Here is a 21,067-nt window from a genome sequence, read left to right as displayed (position 1 = left end):
GTAATAGGGAATTCTAGACACCTTGACCTTCATTCAAGTGTTCTGCTCTGGAAGATGTATGTCTTCATCCCCAGCAGGAGCCTCAGACCTTTTAACCCTACCTTAAAGTCTGTCACTGTGACCTCCTGTAGTGACATTCTTTTTTTTTTTTTTTTTTTCCGGTACGCGGGCCTCTCACTGTTGTGGCCTCTCCCATTGCGGAGCACAGGCTCCAGACGCACAGGCTCAGCGGCCGTGGCTCATGGGCCCAGCCGCTCCGCGGCACGCCGGATCTTCCCAGACTGGGGCACGAACCCGTGGCCCCTGCATCGGCAGGTGGACTCTCAACCACTGTGCCACCAGGGAAGCCTGTAGTGACATTCTTGATGCCTATGAATCTTGTCTCCTAGAGGAGGTTTCTTTCTTGCTCCCAAGATCATTTCACCTGGAGAATTACTCTTACCTTATGCTTTTAACAAATTAAGGGTTTGTTTCGAGCCTAACTATACATACTGTATAGTGCATAGATCTTAATTCTATAGCTTAATGAAATTTTACATACAAATACAATTGTATGTATATTTGTATGTATGTACATATAAATCTACTTCCCAGATTGAGATAAAGAACATTTCAGTTAACTTGTTCTTAAATTGGGCTGTTGATGTTTTGGGAGCAACTGCCCTTAGGTCCTGGTAAGGAACAGTATACCCCTTTCATCAACTTGCTCGTTTCCACAAGCATCCTTTTTTTTCAGCTTCTGAATTTTTCCGGCCATAAGTAAACTGCACTATTTCAAGAGCAGCAAAAACCTCTATTCCAAATCCTAACCTGAAGAAGTGGACTAGGTGTCTCAATGAAAAACATGTTGCCTGTCATGTCAGTAAACAAAGGATGTTGCAGCCATCAAGCCATCACGTTACAGCTGCCCTGACTGTGAGCTCTGAGGGAACTCAGGATAGAAACAGGATGCCTGCCACCTAGCAGTCAACTGCGGCGCCCTCCCCCAACAGCGCACCCTGAGGAGACTGAGGATGAGAAAGCATCAGATACTGGCCCCCAGATAACTGAGATCCATATCAAAGGAACGATTTCAGTGAGCCCAGACTTCTGCATCTTCCCATATATAAAAAAGCGCTAAGTTCCTTAACTTGAGATATCTTTCTTTAATTAACAGTAAACTTTTGAAGTTCCGACTACCTGGTCTTTGTTGCAAAAACTCCTATGTATCCCGGCTTCTCCCTTACCTCTCTCAGAGCTATCTGAGATGCTGTGTCCCAGGCTTAAGTCCTTGATTTTGTCCGCCAACTAAAACATAATTCTCAGTTTTTAGGTTGTGCCCTTTTTTCAGTTGACAGGTGTCTATAGTGTTTTTTTCTTTTTTCACATGTGCCTCTATTTTTTCTCTAACGTAGTAGTTTCCATTGCATTTCCATGATGACTAATGAAGTTGAGCATCCTTTCTTTTGTTTTTGGCCATTTACTATTTCATACAGAGTCTGTTCAAATTCTACCTATTACTGTATGGGTTTTCTCATTTTTTTTTATTGATTTGCAGGAGTTTCTTCTAACTTCTGGATACAAGCCCTTATCAAAGACTTGTGTTGCAAATAACTTTATTTTTTGTTTCTTGGTTAATACTTTTGGCGTCAATTGCTGGCTTTATGATTTCCTGTCATACTTTGAATAATTTCTGAAACCATTTACTACTGGGAAAATGAGTCCCCTTTGTTACGTAGGCTCTTGCTTTTCATTCTCTAAGTCTTGAGTCTCTCTCTCTCCTTTTTAGCCCAGCCTTTAAAAGCCATAGGTACAGGTATAAAGCTCCTTTTCTTTTGTATATCTGTTTTACCTTGCTTCTAAGTTCTCGAATTTTTCTTGCAAGTTTTTCTTGGGTTTATTCTGCAGCAAGCCTCAAATCTTAAGAGAATAGGTTTTCTTCTTTTTTTTTTTTTTTGGTTTGTTTTTTCCCTCCTCACATAAAGCCCATTGTGGGTCTGAAAGCTTCTCTGCTCTGCACGCAGCTGCTCAGTGATTCTGGCTGCTTTGGTCTTATGGTCCCACCAACTGACCCTGAGGCCTGCACATTTGCCTGGAGACTCATAAAAGGCTTTTCAGTGTCTCAAACCAGAAATGACATATGTCACTTGTTCTCATATTCATTGCCCAGGATTGGTCACATGGCTCCAGCCAACTACTTGGGGGAATGGGAGGTAGTTTTCCTTGTTCCAAGGGAGGACAAGCAACAGAAGGGATCTGGTGAACTCACAGCATTATCTCCATCAGAGCAAGACTGCCTCCTTCTTCCCATTTCTTACTTTTTAAAGTTTGAGCAAACCTGATTCTTAGAGACAAGGTGTTCCAAATAAAAGTCTTTTGAATTTCTTTGCTGGCCTTCATTTTTTAATCATTCTATTAAATAGCCAGGACTTCACTCCAACACCAGGCTCTCCCTCTTTCTCAACATATGTAAATGGTCACTGCTACTATGTCAGATAAGCTGATTCGGCTCTCTTCAGTGAAAAATAACAAGAAACAAAACCAAATAAAGCTGAGACAAGATCCCTCTGCTATCAAAGTAAGCAAAGTTCTGCTCAAAATGTAATATATGAATACTGCACATAATTTTAAAAATGAAATGTCATAGCGGCATCATGAAGAATGATAAATAAAAGAATCTGACAATTGTGCCATAATGAAGGGTGTTCATTCTAGAATACAAAAGGGTGAAGAATCTATGTGTTTGTATGTCATGAATAAGAATAAATATATCTGAGTCAGCGTGAAGGAGTATAATGATTTTAAGGCAAGGGAACAGACCACAAGAAGCTATTGCATTGTTCCTTTATATCTTTGATGTTAAGTGTTTTCATTCAAAGAGGGACTATAACTCCTGGAAATAAGACTTGAGACCTTTAGATTAAGAAGTTGTTGAAACAACAACAGCAACAAAACTGGGAAGACATACATATCTAATTTAAATGGGTATTGGCCTCAATAAAAGAACTGCATTTGCTCTTAAAATTCTAATCCCTTTAAACAACAAATTTTGTTAATCAGCAAAAATAATCAGTCCTTTACTTTCCTTTGTAAAAAATTTTATTGAAGTATAGTTGATTTACAATGTTGTGTTAATTTCTGCTGCACAGCAAAGTGATTCAGTTATACATTTATATATATTCTTTTTCATATTCTTTTCCATGATGGTTTATCACAGATATTGAATATAGTTCCCTGTGCTATACAGTAGGACCTTGTTGTTTATCCTTCCTATATATACTAGTTTGCATCTGCTAATCCCAAACTCCCAATCTTCCCCCTCCACCATAGTCCCTTTATTTTCTATTTGCTTGTTGGAGGAATATGATGGTTAGCTCTGAAGAAACTCACAACTCACAGAAGCTCTGTGTGGTCTAAGCACAAAGTGATGAAAATACAAGATGAACTTGGATAGCTACCTCATGTATGCAGGGACAGAAGCCTAACACAGATCATCAACTAAGTGAAGGCTGACAGATATTATGCTCTTTAGAACATTCCTCTCTCAACTAGGAATATCAGACTGCCTAGAGTGGCTGCTAGTGGCTGTCTTTCTGTTCCAACTGGTGTTATTGACTCTTGTACTTTATTCTTTCCTGACACATCTATCTTTCCTGCCAATCTCAACAACCATTCCGGAAATCTGAATGAGGAAACTTTTCTAAATCCTGAGTTGGAAAACTTTCATAATGAGGAGACATCACACATCATTGAGAATGAGACCATCTAGCATAATTGATCCATGACAGCAAAAGTACAAGGATGATTACTCTTTGTCTTTATCTCAGCCTTCTCGTGTTTTGGGACACTTTGCTGGACTCAATTTAGTGTCCAGAAATAGGTAATAGTCCACGGATTATTTCTGTTTACCCACAAATGCCGTGAGGCCTGTGATGGAGACAACATTTTTAAATGAAAGACAGAGCAAAGTTTTTTTTAAAAATAAATTTATTTATTTATTTATTTTTGGCTGCTTGGGTCTTCGTTGCTGTGCGTGGGCTTTCTCTAGTTGTGGCGAGCGGGGGCTACTCTTCAGTGCGGTGTGCGGGTTTCTCATTGTCGTGGCTTCTCTTGTTGTGGAGCATGGGCTTTAAGCACGCGGGCTTCAGTAGTTGTGGTACGTGGGCCCAGTAGTTGTGGCTCGCGGGCTCTAGAGTGCAGGCTCTGTAGTTGTGGCGCACAGGCTTAGTTGCTCTGCGGCATGTGGGATCTTCCCGGACCAGGGCTCAAACCCATGTCCCCTGCATCGGCAGGCGGACCCCCAACCACTGTGCCACCAGGGAAGCCCCAGCTGTTTCAGTTTTAATGTTCAAGGTCAAAGAGATAATAAGAGGAGGAGCCAAGTCCTGAGTTCCCGGAAATCATTTGACTTGACCTTTCATGTTTGTACAAGAAAACCAACTCTTTCTTAACTCCCTGATTCCCCTCCACTGAGGCCAGTTTGTCTTAAATTCCCTTCCAAGTTGCAGCGGCAAGTGCCATTCCCACCAAATAACTCTCCAAATCCTTTCCACAGCTTCCAGCTCCTCACCTCCAGTATTTCTCCTAAGGGAATCTGATGCTGTAAATTTTATCTTCACTTCTTGTCAATTTTCTGTGAACTAAACCAACCCTAAAGCAGGTATCGTATATTAATGTGGGTGTCTTCTTTGTAGACTTTCCCCTGGCACTACCTAGCAATTCCTCTGGTTCTGCCAACAAATCAGAAAGTTCTTTCTAAACCCTCTCCCAACTAGTTCCTGTGTCATCAAGCAATTACATTTGTGCTTTCTTAATCATTCCTTCTTCTATTTGTCATTCTCATAAGTTGAGGAAGACAGCAGAAGCTGTACTATCGTGTGACAACTTTAATAACATAGGACACAATGAGATCAGTGATAAATCATGGAAGGAAATATTCTGGTTCAAGCAACCTCACAAGAGAAAAGACTGGAGGTCCTTCTTGTGTAGCAGCATAGCTTTTATTGTTCTTTGCAAACTACGCAAGTGAGAAACCCCAAATTTCTCTAGAAGAAAGGGAAGAATAACTGTGATTTAAAGATGCTTTCCTTCTACCTTTAGCTACCCTGCTGCCTCTGAAAAAAGCCCAGCAAACAGTTAAAGATCCAGAGTGGTAAGTCCGATATGATGACAAGTGTGATAAGGTTTTGATGAGCAGACATGTGAGCATTAAGACTGTCTATCCTCTAAACACCCAGACCTGGCCCCTTCACTGGGTCTTTGTTTCCTTGGAGGCGCCCATGTCCATGGAACAATCTGTGTGGGTTTCTCCTGTTAATCTGCCTTAGATCGATTTAATTCTCACACCCAGCTGGAGACCCTAAGAGGGCAGGGGAAAAGTTATGCCCCCCCTAAAATTTGATCTCTGTTCCACTGTCCCTTCTCTGAGGGACAATCATTTTACACAGTAATCTTACTGGGTTCTGAGAGCCGAGGGTTCAAAATAAATGCATAGTGGGTTCCATTTACCTTAAAAAAAAAAAAGACTGTCTATTCTCAGTCATTTTTTTTTTGCTTTCCTTTTCTTTAGAGCAAACAGAGAGCAAAGGGCTTAGGTACAGAGAGGAGAATAATATACGGTATTCCTCTCCCTGATCACAACTATTCAAATAATCTCCACATTCAAAATATACCCTCTTCCTCCCAAGACCATCACGGGGTTCATCTAATCAGAGTATCACGTTTGACATCTAAGATCTTATGATTAGATTAATATTTCAACCCCAATTCCAAAAGAGCAACTCACCAGGAACAATTTACTCAACAGATAATTTTTTTAAGTAATGATTGCATTTCTTGTTTGTTCTTTAAGTCTATTGGTCCTTCCATTAATTAGTTCGAATGTCAATTATTCTAATCATTAGTACAGATTAAGAACGAATACAGATGAACACTTCTTAAGTTTCTCTTATCCCTTCCCCAGAGTCATGCCCTACTACTTCTGTTATATGATATTGAAATTTTAGGGAGAGATTTGGTTTATTTTGAGTAGTATTTCCAATAGTTGGCTGAATCAATCATTCAAAGACAATTTCTTGTTGATTTACTTGTCACTTTGGCCAATAAAAATCAATTTTTCCAATCTTAATTAATTTGATAGAATAGCTTTTTTAATTTTAGAAATACAGCCTTCTTCAACCTATTAACTTTAAATTAAAGGTGTGTCTATATACAGGATACAAAAGAAATATGTGATATGGTTTACTGTCCTCAAGGAACAATCTTCATGGGAGAGTAAGGCTTGCATACCCTTAGGAAAGTAGTAAATAAATATGTACTAAATTCAGCATTTTACTGCTAGACTATGTGATACAAACAAGTGATGCACATTCCCATGGACCTGGAGTACAAAGACAATTAGTAAGTTGTTGGGAATCAAATAAAAAGAGATTAAAAAGAGCTAGATGAAATGAACAACAATGGAGTATACTTGATCGGACGACTCTTCCACAGCTAGCTTTGCAGTTATTATGGTATGTGTGCTATCAGGATGAATATGAAAAAAGTAGTGCTTGAAATAAGATTGAAAATAACTATTGTAATATATTATTTGAACCTCTCTCTAACCTTATGAGTTCTATTATTCTAAAAATACATATCATTTTTTAAAAAAGAAACAATGTAACATAATTTCCAAGTTAACCTACTTTACAAGTTAACCTCAGATATCATTATAAGGTTTTCAACGAAATTCTAAAATTGTTTATTTAGGTGTGGTAACACACTTTTTGATTTTTTATAAATTTTTGTGTGCGGAATTGTTTGTTTGGCCTTATATTTTCTTTTAATGTTACATATTACTCAAAAAGAAACTTAAGATAGGAAGCCATGCTAAGAAAAAAATAAAATAAAAGAACCATGAAAATTGTTGCAATTGAAATCTAGAAATATAATGATGTATGATATTATAGAAGCTATACTTATAATGACCACAGGGTGGCATCCTAGCATCATGCATGACAATACTACTCGATCTGGACGTGCTATCAGAATACAATGAAAACTAGCTCAAATTATTGTAGGTTCTTTCCTCCAAGAAAGTTGTCAAGAGAAGCCAGACTTTAAACATCATGCTTTTTTGTGTATATGTTTGATATTTCTTGACTCATAGCTAGTTTTACCCTTCCCTTGGCAACTGCCTTTTGCCCCTGGTCAAACCTTCCCTCTTCTAAAAAGAAAATCGAATCCTGCCTATTCCTCAAACTAGCAATGCACGAAGAAAGTGAGAATTTCAACAAAAAGACAGAAAATACTTTAGAGTACCAAAGAGACATAATAGAGCTGAAGAATACAATAAGAAAACTAAAAAATTCAATAAAGGGGCTCAACAATAGAGTAAATCAAGCAGAAGAAATGATTAGCAAACTCAAAGACAGGGCAGTGGAATGCATCCAGTAAGAGGAACGAAAAGAAAAAGAATGAAAAAGAATAAAAACAACTTAAGGGACATATGGGGTAACATCAAGCCAAGCCAATATTTGCATTACATGGGTCTCTGAAGGAGAAGAGATAGGCAGGGACAGAAAACTTATTCAAAGAAATAATGGTGGAAAACATCCCTAACCTGGGGAAATTAACAGAAATCCAGATCCAGGAAGCCCAAGAAAGTTCCAAACAAGATGAATCTATAAAAAACCCACACCGAGACACATTATAATTAAATTGTAAAAAGTCAAAGACAAGGAAAGAATCTTAAAAGCAGCAATAGACAAACAACTTATGAACAAGGGACCCCCCCCCATAAAACTATCAGGAGATTTATCAGCAGAATCTTTGCAGGTGGAAGGGAGTGGCATGATAACACTCAAAGTGCTGGGGAAAAAAAACAAACTGCCAACCAAAACACTCTACTAAGGAAAAAAAACAAATCTGTAACTATGTGTGGTGATGGATATTACCTAGACTTATTGTGGTGATTTCTTCATAATATATACATATATCAATCGAATCATGTGGTACACCTGAAACTAAATAAAGTTATACATCAATTATATATCAATTTTTTAAAAATTGTAATAAAAAGAATACCTAGCAACGTTGTCCTTGAAGGAGAGAGTTTTCGAGACAAGCAAAGGCTGAAGGACTTCATCACCACTAGATCAGCCTTATAAGAAATGTCAAAAGGACTTTAAGCTGAAACAAAAAGAAGCTAATCAGTAACAGGAAAATATATGAAAGTATAAATCTCAATGGTAAAGATCTCTTCTCTCTCTCTCTCTCTCTCTCTATATATATATATACACACATACGGTTAAATTCAGAATACTCTAATGTAATGGTGGTGGATAAATCACTTATAAATTTCGTATTAATGTTAAATGACAAAAGTATTAAATATAACACATAGCTATAACTACAATAATTTGTTAATGGATACACAAAGTAAAGATGTAAATTGTGATATCAAAAACATAAAACATGGTGGGGGGGCAGGAGAGTAAAACTGTAGAGCTTCAGTATGATTTCAAAGTTAATTGTTGTCACCTTAAGATAGGCTGTGAAAAATATGTTTTATGTAAGCCTCATGACAACCACAAAGTAGAAATCCATATTATCTACAGATAATCTATATAATAGTAGGGGACTTCAATACCCAATTTCAACAATGGATAGATTATCCAGACAGAATATCAATAAGGAAACATCGGGCTTATACTACATGCTGGTCATATGGACTTCATTTACAGAACATTCCACCCGTTCTTCTCAAGTACACATGGAACATTCTCCATGAAGGATCCTGTTAGGCCACAAAACAATTCTTAACTACTTTAATATTGCAATCATATCAAGCATCTTTTCTAATCACAATGGTATGAAACTAGAAATCAATAATAAGAGGAAAACTGGAAAATTCAAAAATACATGAAGAATAACAACATGCTTCTGAACAAACAGTGGATCAAAAAAGAAATCAAAAGGGAAATAAAAAATATCTTGAGACAAATAAAAATAAAAACACAATATACCATAACTTGATGCAGCAAAAGCAGTTCTAAGAGGGAAGTTCATAGCAATAAATGCCTACATAGAGAAAAAAGAAAGTTATCAAATGAAAACCTAACTTATACCTCAAGGAACTAGAATAAGAAAAACAAACTAAATCCAAAGTAAGTAGATGAAAGAAAATATTAATAATAAAGATAAGAATAGAAATAAAACTAGGAATTAGAAAATGTCAATAAAACTAATACCTGTGTTTTGGAAAAGATAAACAAGACTGACAAATTCTTAGCCAGACTAAGGAAAAAAAAAAAGGACAAGACTCAAATTAATAAAATTATGAATGAAAGAGGAAACATTATACCTGAAACACAGAAATACTAAAGATCATAAGAAACTACTATGAACAACTGTATGCCAAATAACCTAGAAGAAATTGATAAATTCATAGAAATATATAATCTACCAAGACTGAATCATGAAGAAATAGAACATCTAAACAGACCAATTACTAGTAAGATTGAATCTGTAATCAAAAACCTCCCAACAAACAAAAGTCCTGGTCCAGATGGCTTCACTGGTGAATTCTACCAAATATTCAAAGAATTAATACCAATCCTTCCCAAACTCTTCCAAAATATAGAAGAGGAGGAAACACTGCCCAACTCATTTTATGAGATGAGCATTACCTTAATAGCAAAGTTAGACAAGAACAATACTGGAAAAGAAAATTACAGGTCAATATCCCTGATGAACATAAATGAAAAAATCCTCAACAAAATATTAGCAAACCAAATTCCACAGCACATTAAAAGAAAAACACACGATGATCAAGTGTAATTTATTCCTCAGATGCAAGGATGGTTCAACACTCACAAAACAATCAATGTGATACACCACATTGATAGAACGAAAGACAAAAATCATATGAACATCTCAATAGACGCAGAAAAAGGATCTGACAAAATTCAACATCCATTCATGTTAAACTCTCAACAAGCTGGGTGTAGAGGGAACATATCTCAACTTTAATAAAGGCCATATATGACAAGCCCACAGCTTTTCAGTAGTGAAAAGCTTTCCCTCTAAATCAGAAACAAAACAAGGATGCCCATTCTCACCACTTTATTCAACATAGTACTGAAAGTCCTAGCCATGGCAATTAGGTACAATAAAAAATAAAAAGCATCCAAATTGAAAAGGAAGGAGTGGGACTTCCCTGGTGGCGCAGTGGTTAAGAATCCACCTGCCAATGCAGGGGACATGGGTTCGAGCCCTGGTCCGGGGAGATCCCACACGCCGCAGAGCAACTAAGCCCATGCACCACAACTACTGAGCCTGCACTCTAGAGCCCATGAGCCACTACTACTGAAGCCTGCACACCTAGAGCCTCTGCTCCGCAACAAGAGAAGACACTGCAATGAGAAGCCTGCACATCGCAACGAAGAGTAGCCCCAGATCACTGCAACTAGAGAAAGCCCACGTGCAGCAACGAAGACCCAATGCAGACAAAACTAAATAAATGTATATATTAAAAAAAGGAAGAAGTAAAACTCTTTATTTGCAGATGGCATATTATATTTAAAAAAAACATAAAAACTCCACCAAATAAACTGCTAGAACTAATAAACAAATTCAGTAAACTTGCAAGATACAAAATCAATATCCAAAATTCAGTTGCATTTCTATACACTAACAGTGAACTATCAGAAAGACAAATTAAGAAAACAATCTCATTTATAACTGCATCAAAAAGAATAAAATACCTTGGAATAAATTTAACTAATGAGGTAAAAGATCTGTACACTGAAAACTGCAAGACATTCAAAGAAATTGAAGAAGGTGAAGAAGACACAGATAAGTGGAAAGCTATTCCATGCTCATGAATCAGAATAATTAATATTGTTAAAATATCTGTACCACCCCCAAGAGATCTACAGATTGAATGCAAGCTCTATCAAAATTATAATAGCATTTTTCACATAAATAGAAAAAAATCTTAAAATCTGTATGGAACTACAAAAGACTCTGAACAGCCAAAGCAATCTTGAGAAAGAACAAAGCTGGGAGCATCACACATCCTGATTTCAAACCATAGTACAACCTACAGTAATCAGAACAGATAGTATTGGCATAAAAACAGACACATAGTTCAATGGAACGAAACAGAGAGCCCAGAAAAAAACATAAGCATATACACTCAACTAATTTTCAACAAAGATGCCAAGAGTATACGGTGGGGAAAGGACAGTCTCTTCAATAAATGGTGTTGGAAAAACTGAATATACAACTGCAAAAGAATGAAACCAGACCCCATCTTACACCACACACAAAAATCACTTCAGAATGAATTAAGGACCTGAAGTTAAGACCTGAAACTATAAAAATCCTAGAAGGAAGCATAGGGAAAATGTTCCTTGACATTGGTCTTGGCAATGAGTTTTTGGATTTGACACCAAAAACAAAGGGAACAACAGCAAAAATAAACAAGTGGGACTACATCAAACTAAAAAGCTTCCACACAACAAAAGATACCATCAGCAAAATGAAAAGGCCACCTCTGGAACGGGAGTAAATATTTGCAAATCATATACTGATAAGGGGTTAATGTACAAAATATACATGGCACCCATACAACTCAATAGCAAAAAAGAAAACAAAAACAAACAAAACAACTAAGAATATGGTTTTTAAAATGGGTAAAGGACCTGAATAGACATTTTTGTAAAGAAAACATACAAATGTCCAACAGGTTTATGAAAAGGTGCTCAACGTCACTAATGATCAGGGAAAGGCAAATCAAATGAGATACCACATCTATTAGGATGTCTATATCCAAAAACAAGATACAACAAATGCTGGCAAGGATGTAAAAAGGGAACCCTAGTGCACCACTGATAGGAATGTAAACTGGTTCAGGCAGTTGGAAAAACGTATGGTGGTTCCTCAAGAACTAAACAATAGAGACACCATATGATCCAGCAATCCCACTTCTGGATATACATCCAGTGGAAACAGAATCATTTTCTTAGAGTTATCTGTACTCCCATGTTCATTGAAGCATTATTCACAATAGTCAACTATGAAAACAACCTAAGTGTTCACAGAAGGACGAATGGATAAAGAAAATGTGAAATAAATATATATGTCTCACAAATATTATTTGGCCACCAAAAAAAAAAAAAAAAGGAAATCCTGACATTTGCAACAACATGAGTAAAACTGGAGGGCGTTTTGCTTAGTGAAATAAGCCATACAGGGAAAGACAAATACTTCATGGTATTACTTGTATATGGTATCTTACAAAAAAAAAGTTAAATTTACAAAAAAATATGGTGATTGCCAGAGGTTAGGGGAAATGAGAAGAGGTTGGCAAAAGGGTACAGACTTTCAGTTGTAACACAAATAAGGTCTGAGGATCTAATGCATAACATGGTGACTACAGTTGATAATACTGTAAATTTGCTAAGAGAGCTGAACTTGTGTTCTCACACAAATAAAGGGGGGCTGGGTAAATATGTGAGGCAATTTATGTGTTAATTAACTTGATTGTGGGAATCCTTTAACAATGTATACGTATATCAAATCATCACATCATACACCTTAAATATATTATAATTTTGTCAATTATACTTCAATAAAGCTGAAAAAAAAGAGAAAATGTGTTGAAACTGGTTAAGCCTTCTTCAGCCTGGGTCTATGAATAACTGCAGAGAGGGGATAAACGGAATAGTATTCAGCAGTAAAAAGGAATGGGCAAGATGTTACAGAGTCCCATGGAGTCATCTCCAGTTATACGTCTAAGTGAAAAACAGCAAGATGCAGAACCATGTGTATAGTGCGCTATCTAGTGTCTAAGGAAGTGCAGAAGGCTTTCTAACTGAAAACTAATTTTTTAAAATAGTTACCTATTTGGAGTGTAACAGAGATGAGGAGACAGGAAAGAAGCTAGACTTCTTTAAATACACTTTGTTTTTTTTTTTGCTGTACGCGGGCCTCTCACTGTTGTGGCCTCTCCCATCGCGGAGCACAGGCTCCGGACGCGCAGGCTCAGCGGCCATGGCTCACAGGCCCAGCCGCTCAGCGGCATGTGGGATCTTCCCGGACCGGGGCACGAACCCGTGTTCCCCTGCATCGGCAGGTGGACTCTCAACCACTGCGCCACCAGGGAAGCCCTATACTTTGTTTTGAAGTTTTGACTCTGGTACCATGAAAATTTATTACATAATAATAGACAAAATTAAATCAAAAGAACTAACAATCTGTAAAAATCAAATGCAAAATAAAGCAAAGACACTTGTTTGTATAGTGCATGGTTTAATAATAAAGTTGTTTCAAATGATGCTAAGACATGGTAATTTTATTTTTTGTCTCCATTAGGATATATTCTTAAATAAGAGAAATCTTAAATTATTTTTTTAATAATTATGTTGTTAGAATAGCATATGGTTAGTTTGAAACTATTATGCACAGAGATGCACACAAATAATTGTTAATTTTTTGTTGTTAGGGACCAAAATTTTCAGCATTAGAAAAAAGAAATAAACATATACAAAATTAGAATTAGAAAGGTCAGCATGAACTCACTGAAATTTATTTTAAAAGAATCTATTCTGGTGGTTTTAAGCATAAAGGCATTTTTGAGAGAGTATCAAAGTATTACATGGTCTGCAGAAGGAGATTCAGAGCTAAGCGTCCAGAAACGATGCCGGCATCAGATATTTTTCTAGATACCTTAAGAGGGAAAAATCTTAATCTGATGTTGCGGCTAATGGTTTGCTTCAGTATGACACAAATCTGATGCTTGAATGTACAGTCTTGATCCAGAAATTGCAGTGTTACTATGGGATCTAATCATTGCTATCACGTTACAATTTGTTTTTCTTTCACTGAGTTTTACTAAACCTACATAAAGGTTTCCACTGAACATCAAACGGTTCCTGATGTGTTGCCTACTGAAAGGCTAAATTCAATCTGTTAGCCTGCAAATGTGGGACAGACTCTTTCACTGAGTTGTAATTTTTCTCTTGTGCTTAGGCGTGGATCGTTTGGATCCAATTCTTGCAGGCTGAATGCATTTTTTAAAATATAATAGAACACTTATATTGGCAACTTCTTTAAAAAAGGAGCTGAGAATTTGCAGACCTGCTGCAGCTTACCTTAACACTTTTTCAAAGCATCATTAAACCAAACAAGCCATTAAAAAGTACTAAACTGGGCATATGTATATGTATAACTGATTCACTTTGTTATAAAGCAGAAAATAACACACCATTGTGAAGCAATTATACTCCAATAAAGATGTTAAAAAAAAAATGAAATGAAGCACTTACATTTGATCTTGGTATGATCTCCTCTTTAGGTAGAGCTCTACCAGGAGCTTTAGGTTGCATTCCTGGCCCTACTGATGTGAAACGCAGTGAGATGAACTACTTTTCAGAGCCTGTCTAGGCCTCCTGAAAATGAAAATCAATGTGTGTGATGAAAAGATGAGCATGACCTCTGGGGATTTTAAGCTTCATGATGATTTAATAGCAAATCATTGTAAATTCAGCAGACTTGACTTTCCCAATAAACATTTACTTTAAAGGAGAAAAAAAAAAGTACTAAATTGGGAATATAGGGTCAACAATAAGGGGATAAGAAAGATCTGGAAAGGAAGGCCAAGTTAAAGAGTCAATGAAGCAACATCTGGAGAAATGGTTTAAGACGTGTTCCTGTTGAAGCTTACTTATGTGTGCCTACTTGGCAAAAAGTTTGGATCAGTTATTCAAGTCTAAACATCAAGGGACAGAATAAAAAACACAATCATGTAAAACACTGATCCTATCCCACTCTCCACTGTCACTTTCACCTGACAGAAATCTTTCGTCGGCTCTGCAGCATTGACAAGTAGGAGCTGGAGCTTCATGACTGCTCTTCTTTGCCTATTCCTTTCCAACTGGAACAGGATATCAACCTAGCCATGTTATAAACATTGATAAATGGCTGCTGTTTTCCCCGTGGGCTTAGAATGAAAGATCTGGTTTTCATGGAGTTAACAAGAGCTAGTGGGGAGGGAGGGGAGCAAAGAGCAGAAGAATGGTGGAAGAGAATGAGTCCACATAGTTTTACGTGGTTGGAAATGGAAGATTCAGGGACTTAATGACTCTGTGACCCTGAATACCTCTATTATTCTTTCAATTTTCAGAAAGGATAAATTGTACTTCTATGTGGAAACGATACATTTACTGGTTCTGAGTTGTCATTTATCTTACGCTACTCTTCAGTCTCTATACCAGTATTTTAGAAGTTGTCTTGAGTGAGCAGTTATCAGTTCCTCTAGGTGCTGTCTAGTTGCTGGGTTGGTACTGGTAGCAAAGTAGCAAAAGAAATTCTAGTTGGGGATACACAATTGAGTTTTATACAGTTTTATATATGTGGATATGTGTGTGTGTGTTTGCTTAAATAAGTGTGTAATTTCTAACAGTTGCACCTGAAATCGTCCTAATACATAGGAAATCCACTGCCTGAGACTGTGATCCTTTAAGTTAAAGCATGATATAAATACGGAGACTTTGTGCCCAAACTGGCTTATGTAAGGAGATCACCTTGCCATAATATTAAAGTTAATGTTACGGAATCAAATGGGTAAGATTCCTGGCTAGTAGCCCAGTTCACAGATCAGTCTAACCCGAGTTTTAATGCAAGCTCCTCGGGCAAGTTCCAGAATTTTACTTAGCTTCCTTTCTTCATTTTAAAGTGAAAACAGTATCGGTAAGGCTGTTCGTATATGCTGTACAAAATAACTGCATGGCATATATGTAAATAAATAACCCGTTCCCGACCTACCAAGAGTTAAAACGCTAAACGCTGAATACCGTTTTAAGCAGTAGACAGGAAGGGGCGGAGCGCCAGCCGCAGCCCCCGCCTCACCGCCGTTAGGGAAGCAGCTGCGGCTACGTCAGGCGCGAGTGTAAGCCCAGCTGCCGCTTAGCCCCCGGCCCCTCCCGGTCACCGCCGTCAGTCGGGGGTCCGCGGGGTCTACGGTCACCCTGCGCTCCAGGCACCGCACCGGGCAAGCGGCGACACCGCGTCCATGGCCACCGCGGCGGCTCCGTCATCCTTGGCTCTCAAAGCCTCGAGCCTGGCCGCGGCCCCCGGCTCGTACGGGGTCTTCTGCAAGGGGCTCTCCCGCACCCTCCTCGCCTTCTTCGAGCTGGCCTGGCAGCTGCGCATGAACTTTCCGTACTTCTACATCGCGGGCTCCGTGGTCCTCAACATTCGCTTGCAGGTACACTTTTAGAGCACTGAGGAAGCCGCCGGTATCCCGGGCCTGCATTATGGCCGACTCCCAGGAGGCCGCGCGGCGCCGCGGAGCTGGGGGCGAGGAGTTCCGCTGTCTCGCGAGAGTGCCTGGGCTCCCTCCGCGGCTGTGCTCTCCGCTCTCAGCCGAGCTCCTGTACTGTCACTGAGACCTTGCCGAGATTAGGAAGAGGAAATACGCGATTCCGGGAGCCGAGAAAGAACTTCAGCTAAGACCCACGACAATATTTAAGAAGCTGTGCATCCTTAAAACAAAAACGGGACGAACAGGCTGCATGACAAAAAGGGAAAGGTACTAAAATTTTCAGGACAAAAATGTACAACAAGCTCATGGTCCATATTAATTTAATAAATAAGTAAATTTCGGGAGTATGAGACTGGAATATAAGCAGACGCTGAATGAGTAAGAAGCTGGAGATCTTAAGGATATGCTGTGGAGGGCATATATTTCTTCATCCCACAAGAAAAAACAATGACGATCAGAAGCTTTCACTGAAAAAAACTGCACAGGAAACACATCCTTCAAATACCAAACAATGTAAAATGCTGCAGGATTTTGAACAGAGGGAGTGTAAGAAAGTGGACTCTATTTCAGTGTCCCTATGAGTAACATGCAGTTCAAAATCTTGGAGCCAAAGAAGGAAATCCAGTCATAGCACAAAGCTTGGCGACTTATCGAATAACATTTAAATAATCGTAATAATGTAAATGCTGTTGATGGTTTTCATCTTCTTAAGAGAATACTTACAGTTACAAAGTTTGAATGCACATGTTATCAGCCTTGATGGTGTAAAAGTGAGGGTACCTGGAATGGTAATGGTGTCTTTTAAAGTGGGAAGCTGAGAGGAAAATTCTGTTGTCGATGGGGGAAGAGGGCATTTTATTATTAAAGAGTAGCCATAAAATTGCTTAAATGTAACTATATGAAAGAGAGAAGAGGAGGGGAGAACAGCATGAGGTCAACAAGAAATGCCTAGAGGTTAGAGTTAGGGTGGAATGTTTCAGATTACCTGATGTATTTGGAGTCAAGAGATTTTTAGATTTCAGAGAGTCTGGAGACGAATTAGTGGTCTGCAAAATTTTTTCTAATTAAGGAAGCAAAGCTGAGGCAGTTATAAACCCCGGGAAAAATAAAAAAGTTTTTCAAGAACTACACTGCATAACTCCACTGTGAAGAATATTACTACTCATCATATAAAGCCAGTTTTAATTATATAAACACTGAATACAGGTAAATTATTAGGTAACATTGGAACGACTGGAGAAGAGAGAGATGTATATGTAATGGGGGAGAATCAATCAAGATCTGATATAGAAAAGTTGATTTTAAAAAAGCAGTATAACTTGTCACTTAGAGTACAATAAGAAATAGCTAAGAGTTAAAATTGGTAGTCTCTGGAGAAAGAAAATCAGGGATAGACAGAAAGGTGGAGGACTGCTGTTTTTCACTACCAGTCTAACAGTAACGGTGATTTTTCTTAGCCGTGTGTGTGTGTGTGTGTGTGTGTGCGAAGATATATCTATATCTATAGATATAGATATAGATATAGATATCAGGCAGACCTCTGTTAAAATACAAACTAATTTTGTGGTCCAGGTGAGCCCATTAATCTGCCTAAACCCCAGTTTTCTCAATTCTATTAAATGAGAGTAAAAATACCCACCTTGAAAGATCAGTCAAGAATTAAAAATAAGCCTGACTTAGTGCTTGATACATACCGTACACAGTAAAGAGTATTTGTTATAACAGAATATTTCATCAACTTGTGAATAAAACTTAAAACTCTCATATGGAGTGCCTGCTTTTCCATTGGAGAGTTTTAGTACTGAAGGAGGTTTGTAGATTACTGACAATGGGGGTGTAGGGAAGACCCTCCAGGAAGAGACATTTGAGCTGAAAGGGGCAATTATTTGCCAAAGTAAAGATTTAAACTATTTGTAGTGTTCTGTATTCCACTAATTGTATCCAACAAACAAGTGTACTCTAGGAATATAAAATAAGTGCCCCCTGTAGCACAATGTCTTGCTTTGAGTAACTTCTTCCTACCCTTCATTCCTTGTCTCCAGCCAAAGTAGAGTACATCTTCATCTTTCTACGTCATACACTTTCTTCAACCTTCTGTACCTTATTTTTTTTTTTGACTTATGGTTACTCTACCTGTGTTTTAAGGCTGAACTTAGACGTCACTTTTTCCATTAAGTTTTTCCCAGATGCTCCTGACCAGATTAGAGATCATTTCTTTTAATCCATCTAAAGGGCTGTGTTAATATCAACCTATGCCATTTTCATAGGCTTCCTTATTTGTGCTTAATTGTGCATTAATTATCAGATGCAGTTTTTTAAAGAATATCCAAGAAGACAGGTTTCCGGACTATGATCTCTTCCCTTGGTAATTACATATTGCTGTGAAAGTGCAGGGACTAAAACATTTTAGTCTAAAATATCAGAAATGTAATTTGATCAATGAAATAATTCAGTATTGCCAATGGGCTTACAAATGGTGGGCACCACTATTTCCTAGAGGCACTAATGTCCCAATTTGTAACACAAAAGAATGAGGCTGCCATTAGCCCTGGAATGGTGACATACAGGGATTTGGGTGGCTAATGAACATGTGCCTTCCTCAACCTTTTTTTCTTCATATTAGTGTTTTGCTACACTGAAGAAACTAAGGCGCTTCAGCAGATTTATTATTATATCCTCCACTAGATTAGAAGCCCTATGAGGGAAGGTACTGTATCCTATCGAATTTTACAGCCTGTAATATCAGCAAATATATAGTAGGAACTGAATGAAAGCTCCATGATTTACCATTTATTCTTAACAATTGCTCTTAAAACCAGATGTGTATTTTTCTTCCTACATGATACAACTCAGTAAAGTTTCCCATGGAAGAAAACAAGATTTTTGCTCTACTTATTATTAACCACTTACTATTCTAATTTACAAGGAATTTTATTCCTCCTGGCATCCTTCCAGGTCACATCCATGAAGCCAAAGATTTTCTCAATCCCCAGCCTAGAGCATTGCCTAATGTGAGTAAATATTGTTGAATGAATGCCAAATTAGTTGGTTTTTCTACACTTAGCAGTCAATAAAAGAAATAAAGATGTGTTTGTCCCTGATACTAAAGTCATCTACTTTATTTCTCCCATAAATCAAGCTTTTTCAGGCCTTGAAGAATATTGATTGGCCCAGAGATCTCAAACTTGAAGAAGCAAAGAGATGGCATGATTCTGATCAATAAAGAAAAACACTTGTTTATGCAGTTCAACTGACAAGAATGCTGGGGGAATGGAGACTCTTAATAGTTTAAACGGAAATAGTGATCATAGTAAACACATAACCTAAGGGTTAGGGAGCAAGATTTTTTTTTTAAGGATTTTAAAATTGAGGGTAAAAATACTTATGATTAGTTGGCTAAAAGAATGTATCATCAGGACTTCCCTGGTGGTCCAGTGGTTAAGGCTTTGCCTTCCAATACAGGGGGTGTGGGTTCGATCCCTGGTCAAGGAGCTAAGATCCCAGGTGCCTTGCGGCCAAAAAAACAAAACAAAACAGAAGCAATATTGTAACAAATTCAATAAAGACTTTAAAAATGGTCCACATCAAAAAAAAAAAAAAAAAAACCTTGAAAAAAAAAGAACATATCACTATCAGCATGTTTTTAAAATGTTATTGAGATTTTAATACCAGGAACTATGAAAAGTTATTTACTTACATGATCATAATCCTCCCGTGTACCCTATGAGGAAGATATTTTCATCATCATTTTTTCAGGTAAGGAAACTAGGATTTAGTGAGGTTAAGTAACTTTCCTAAGGTCAGAGTAACTGGCCAAACCACAAGTGCATCTCAAGTTTATTACTAAAGATACATTTGATGAGGGATTCAATTTTTTTTACACGTATAGGTAATTCTGAATAATCCCGTCGCTTTTCTCAAATTCTCAAACAGAAGTATTACCTGAGTAATACTTGAGGATATCTTTTTTTAATATAATTATTGAGGGCCTTTTGTATTAGAATATAAATATTTAACATTATTTGATATTAAATTCGAGTATTTTATACTCTGATGCCTAAAGCCAGTTGGCCTATTTGTGGGGAAGAGGGGTGAAGGCGATGGAGGACACAGAGGAAAGGACATTCATTTCCCCTAGGATGGAAAGAAAACACTTTCCTTCCCATGATGGAGTGGAGATCGGGTAAAAACATGAATTTTGAAGCTCAGTCATCGCTGTCCTGAGGAGGCCGAACTAAATTCCCGGTTACAAAATTCTGCAGTCCTATTTTAATGGAGACTTTTCTTGGGGCATCAATAGCATTTGATAGAGTCAAGAAGAAAACAGAACTTACACATGGAGACATAAAGTGGTGGTGGAATAGAAAGTTTATAGGTACAAAAGAAGGAGAGGAAAATCCTAATGCCTGGAAGGTAGTCTGAGGAGTAGATTTGGAAGATTCCAAACACAGTGGACCAAGGGAAGAACCCCTTCAATAGCTATCAGAATTTCCAACACTTGGGCTGGATTGAGTCACATCAGTCTATTTCTTGAATTACCCTAAGTGTGGAAACTTCCTTGCGATTTCAGCAAGAACACATGATAGCCTATTGCCCAGCAGGATTACCACCAGGTCAGGTCATGAATCTTTTGCAGCTGAAACCAACTCCTCCCCACGCCCACTCCTCACTAATACAAATCTCAGCAATGACCTTGGAAGAACTGAAAGGCCAAAGGACATTCCTAGTGCCTACAACAAATGAAGAAACACTGGAATTCTTAGTAAAGTACATCTT

The 21,067-nt window shown here is 37.8% G+C and overlaps 1 protein-coding gene across 1 annotated transcript; it reads left to right on the top strand.

Moving 5' to 3' along the window:
* Positions 1–15,856: 15,856 nt before the first annotated feature.
* Positions 15,857–19,392, top strand: SMIM10L1 (small integral membrane protein 10 like 1). The gene has a single exon (XM_030841442.2). The coding sequence runs from the start codon at positions 16,040–16,042 to the stop codon at positions 16,244–16,246; it is 207 nt and encodes a 68-aa protein (XP_030697302.1). The 5' UTR covers positions 15,857–16,039; the 3' UTR covers positions 16,247–19,392.
* The last annotated feature ends 1,675 nt before the right edge of the window (positions 19,393–21,067 follow it).

The sequence above is a fragment of the Globicephala melas genome, chromosome 10 (assembly GCF_963455315.2).
Source record: "Globicephala melas chromosome 10, mGloMel1.2, whole genome shotgun sequence".
Lineage (NCBI taxonomy): Eukaryota > Metazoa > Chordata > Mammalia > Artiodactyla > Delphinidae > Globicephala > Globicephala melas.
This window is presented reverse-complemented; position numbering and strand designations above follow the sequence as displayed.

Coding starts and splice junctions, on each gene's coding strand:
- SMIM10L1 (XM_030841442.2), top strand. CDS start 16,040: ATGGCCACCGCGGCGGCTCCGTCATCCTTGGCTCTCAAAGCCTCGAGC.